The sequence below is a fragment of the Microtus pennsylvanicus genome, chromosome 4, assembly GCF_037038515.1.
Source record: "Microtus pennsylvanicus isolate mMicPen1 chromosome 4, mMicPen1.hap1, whole genome shotgun sequence".
NCBI classification, from domain to species: domain Eukaryota; kingdom Metazoa; phylum Chordata; class Mammalia; order Rodentia; family Cricetidae; genus Microtus; species Microtus pennsylvanicus.
Genome location: NC_134582.1, coordinates 98900891 through 98905878, shown reverse-complemented (window position 1 = coordinate 98905878; position 4988 = coordinate 98900891). Strand labels below are relative to the sequence as shown.

The 4988-nt window shown below is 56.0% G+C and overlaps 1 protein-coding gene across 1 annotated transcript; it reads left to right on the top strand.

Annotated features, from left to right (window-relative positions):
- Positions 1-453: 453 nt before the first annotated feature.
- Positions 454-3558, top strand: Foxc1 (forkhead box C1). The gene has a single exon (XM_075969962.1). The coding sequence runs from the start codon at positions 1022-1024 to the stop codon at positions 2669-2671; it is 1650 nt and encodes a 549-aa protein (XP_075826077.1). The 5' UTR covers positions 454-1021; the 3' UTR covers positions 2672-3558.
- Positions 3559-4988: the final 1430 nt, after the last annotated feature.

Genomic DNA, 4988 nt, shown 5'->3' with positions numbered 1-4988 from the left:
AGGCCCGGGAAACCCGGGCTATGGAGAAAACCCGACAGACTAAGGATTGAGGCAGATCCTGTGCAGGAGAGAATCGAGGGCTCAGTGGAGGCCTGGGAACAGTGGACGCAAGAAGGGTCCTGGGGCCGGTGAGGACTCAGAAAGTCTGCGGGAACAATGGGAGCCCCAAGAATGGCAGGGAGTGAAGGGCAGTGTTTGGCAGCGAGTGGGTGGGTGCGATGGAAGAAGCGATCGCGAGCTGCGGGCAGGGGCGCGGGCGCCGGGCACTGGCAGCCGGCGCGCGTGTGGTCAGCCCCGCGGTCCTCCAGCCGCCAGGAGCGGGCCGGCAGGGCTCGGCCTCTGGCTCATTCAGAGGCGGCTCTCGCCTCCCATTGGCTACCGCCTCCGTGGCGGGGCGGGGCTCCGCTGCCCGGAAAAAAATGTAACTGCGTAAAAAAGTCCTCGCCTGGGTGACGGATGCTCAAAAGTTCAGAAGTTTTCCCAATGCTTCCTTAAGCGGCCGGCGCAAGAGACTGAGAAAAGGTGACGCGGGGGCCCGGGAAGGCGGCCGGCGCGCTGCCCCCGCCCCTGGTTATTTGGCCGCCTTCGCCAGCAGCCCCGAGCAGTGTCTCCTGGAAGGCGCAAGCAGTGTGGCGAGCCGGGCGCCTTCTTGTTTTTTTGGATTTTTTTTTAACTTTTGTCTCTCTTTTTTTTTTGTCCCGACCTCGCCTGGAAGTTGCTCTGCGCGTTTCTCCGAGGCGGCTTGCGGCTTCTCGTCCGGTCCCCTCCCAGTTCAGCCACCCTCCCTAGCTGCCCGCGCGGGAACTGAGGGGGGTGCGAGGCGCCAGACGAGCGCTGGGAGAGGCCGAACGGCCCCGGGCGCAAGGAGGCGATCGCGGCCGGACAGACACAGCCCGGCGGGGCCCGCAGCAGCTCGGCGCGGCCCGGACTCGGACTCGGACTCGGTGGCCGGTGCGGCGCGGCCCGGCCCGAGCGAGGGTGGGGGGCAGCGGGCTGCGCCGGGCGGCGGCGAGCCGGGGCCATGCAGGCACGCTACTCCGTGTCCAGCCCCAACTCCCTGGGAGTGGTGCCCTACCTCGGCGGCGAGCAGAGCTACTACCGCGCTGCGGCGGCGGCGGCCGGGGGCGGCTACACCGCCATGCCGGCCCCTATGAGCGTGTACTCGCACCCCGCGCATGCTGAACAGTACCCGGGCAGCATGGCGCGCGCCTACGGGCCTTACACGCCGCAGCCGCAGCCCAAGGACATGGTGAAGCCGCCTTACAGCTACATCGCTCTTATCACCATGGCCATCCAGAATGCCCCGGACAAGAAGATCACCCTGAATGGCATCTACCAGTTTATCATGGACCGCTTCCCCTTCTACCGGGACAATAAACAGGGCTGGCAGAACAGCATCCGACACAACCTCTCGCTCAACGAGTGCTTCGTCAAGGTGCCCCGCGACGACAAGAAGCCGGGCAAGGGCAGCTACTGGACGCTGGACCCGGACTCCTACAACATGTTCGAGAACGGCAGCTTCCTGCGGCGGCGGCGGCGCTTCAAGAAGAAGGACGCAGTGAAGGACAAGGAGGAGAAGGGCCGCCTGCACCTCCAGGAACCGCCGCCTCCGCAGGCCGGTCGCCAGTCAGCGCCCGCGCCCCCGGAACAGGCCGAGGGCTCCGCTCCCGGGCCGCAGCCGCCGCCAGTGCGCATCCAGGACATCAAGACGGAGAACGGTACGTGTCCCTCGCCGCCCCAGCCCCTGTCCCCGGCTGCCGCCTTAGGCAGCGGCAGCGCCGCTACGGTGCCCAAAATCGAGAGCCCCGACAGCAGCAGCAGCAGCCTGTCGAGCGGGAGCAGCCCCCCGGGCAGCCTGCCGTCGGCGCGGCCGCTCAGCCTGGACACTGCGGAACCTGCGCAGCCTCCACAGCCCGCGCCGCCGCCGCATCACAGCCAGGGCTTCAGCGTGGACAACATCATGACTTCGCTGCGGGGGTCGCCCCAGGGCTCGGCTGCGGAGCTCGGCTCAGGCCTCCTGGCCTCGGCGACCGGGTCCTCGCGTGCGGGCATCGCTCCCCCGCTGGCACTGGGCGCCTACTCCCCCGGCCAGAGCTCCCTCTACAGCTCCCCCTGCAGCCAGAGCTCCAGTGCGGGCAGCTCAGGAGGCGGCAGCGGAGGCGGCGGCGGTGGCAGTGCCGGGGGTACTGGGGGCGCGGGCACCTACCACTGCAATCTTCAGGCCATGAGCTTGTACGCGGCGGGCGAGCGCGGCGGCCACTTGCAGGGCCCGCCCGGAGGCGCGGGCAGCGCGGCGGTAGACGACCCCCTGCCAGACTACTCGCTGCCCCCAGTCACCAGTAGCAGCACTTCATCCCTGAGTCACGGAGGGGGTGGCCAGGAGACCAGCCACCATCCAGCTGCCCACCAAGGCCGGCTCACCTCGTGGTACCTGAACCAGGCAGGTGGAGACCTGGGTCACCTGGCGAGCGCTGCGGCGGCTGCGGCGGCCGCGGGCTATCCTGGGCAGCAGCAGAACTTCCACTCGGTGCGGGAGATGTTCGAGTCACAGCGGATAGGGCTGAACAACTCTCCGGTGAATGGTAATAGTAGCTGTCAGATGGCTTTTCCTACCAGCCAGTCTCTGTACCGCACGTCGGGGGCTTTCGTCTATGACTGTAGCAAATTCTGACCCCATCCCCGGAACTCTCAGAGCCAAAGGGAATGGAATCCCAGAGCAGGAACAGTAAAAGAACCCAGCAATGCAAAATCGAAACTAAAAACATACAAATTTTAAAACTTGAGAAAATTCATCACACCAGCGAACAGAATCTCTCCTGAAATTCAACTCACCAGCTCAAAGAAAACCTATTTTTCTAAAAGATTAATGCAGCGCCTCCTCCATTATGCCTTATCTAAGTAAGCAAAACGGTAAACTATTTTGTACAGACAGCAAAACCATGGTTTATTAAAGGACAGGTTACTGCAGATGCCACGTAAGTTTCCTCTTGCGTTCAGAGACTTTCCTGCTCCTTCGTCTTGTCCCTCTGCCTTGTCTCTCACCTGTAAGATAATATTTTATCATATGTCGAAAGAAGGGGGAAGTCCCTGTTTATGAAAATCGCTTTCTTTTTATTCATGGACTTGTTTTTAAATGTAAATTGCAACATAGTAATTTATTTTTAATTTGTAGTTGGATGTTACGGACCAAACACCAAGAAAGTGTTCCAAAAGCTTTTAAAGTTAAATTGCCTGAAACTTTAAAATGTGCCTTTTCTCTCGTTATAAAAAGGGAAACTGTATTAATCTCATTCTATCATCCTTTTCTTTTTGTTGATCATATCCATTGTTTGTTTATAAATAAATTGCCATTCAGTTTGAATAAGACCAATATGTCTGGATACTTTAATACAGCTTTAATATAAAGAAAAGATTTCAGAGCAGAAGTTGTAGAGTTCGCTAGCCTCTGCCAGATCTCTGAGATGTGGAGAAAACCTCCTCTAGTTCATGTCAAATTTCGCTAAAAGCATTTTTTTTTGTTTAGATTTTTTTCTACAGCATTTTTTTTTTTTTGCAAAACGTACTATATAGTCAGCTTGCTTTGTGGCTATTAAAAAGATAATTTCCTAAACAGATCTGAGTTGGCATATGAACAAATACTCCTCAGTAACTACAAAACATGATTTGGCAATTTTAAGTTCATGAATCAGCAGCATGGGTTACCACAGTGGTACCTGTGCGCAGAGATACAGATGTGCCTCAAGATACTCAGATGAGTATTGGCTTTCCTGTCCCACACAGATTGCAGTGAGTATTATACATACCTGTGAGCCAGATGCCGAATAGATTTTTTTCTATTAATTTCATTCCTTTGTAAGAGGAAAATAAACTAGTTTTAAAATGTATGTACATAACTTGCCCACAGTTTCAATTCCTCATGTATCACACAGAAGGATTTAATATAAATATACTGTGGGTTGGAAATGAATATTTAATCCTGGGGAAACTTTTAGAAGATATGTTTGTAGGACAATTATTTTTTAACATTTACAGCAATAAGCAGAAGGGAGAGTAAGAAGGCAGAAAGAACATTTGTCTAGGGGTGGTTTCTTTTCAAACCATTTTTCTTGTTAATTTACAGTTAAACCTAGGGGGCAATCAGGACTGGCCCTCCCCCCTTTTGTAAATAACCCAGGAAATGTAATAAATTCATTATCTTAGGGTGATCTGCCCTGTCAATCAGACTTGGGGAGATGGCGGTTTGATTACAGACATTCAGGCCTTCAGTTTGTTTTCGAGATAAAGCAGGTTCCTATCTTCCGCTCCTATCTAGAGGCAACACTTAAGCAGTAATTGCTGTTGCTTGTTGTCAAAATTTGATCATTGTTAAAGGATTGCTGCAAATAAATACACTCTAATTTCAGTCAAAAACTGCCTTACGTGGCCTCTGATTCTCTCGGTTCCCGCCGCTCAGAGCGGTAACCTAATAGCCAGGGAAGCTCGCTGCGGCGCTGGCAGGGCGTCTCCTCGGGGCAGGCCGGCTGGGGCTGGCCTCACTGCGACTAGAAGTGTTTTCTGGGTTGTCCTAGCTTTGAGTGCCTTGGCTGCCCCCCTCCTCCTCAGGTTACCTCTTTCAGAGGATGGGGTGGGAAGGGGAGAAGGTTGAGTCTATTTACAAAATCTCTAGGAGTTGGAATCCAACTCTTCTTTGGGGAGTCCTGCGTGGAGCTGGGAATTATACACCCAGAGTGGTTGCCTGAGCTGGATTGTCTAGGCCTGCGGGAGACCTGAGCAGGTGACCGGTGACCCTGTCCCCTTAGTCAAGCGACCCAAGACCGGACCGGAGGAGGCAGGCCGGTTCTCGGGACGTCCGTTTCATCTGTTTGGACTAGGAGTGGCGAGTGGAGACCCGCGGCCGGCCTCTGGCTTTCCGGCTGGGCCCCTCCGGGCGGCCGCGCATTTCGGAGTGGCGTCCAGCCCCGACGCCGGCCTCCGGGACGCCGCTCGGG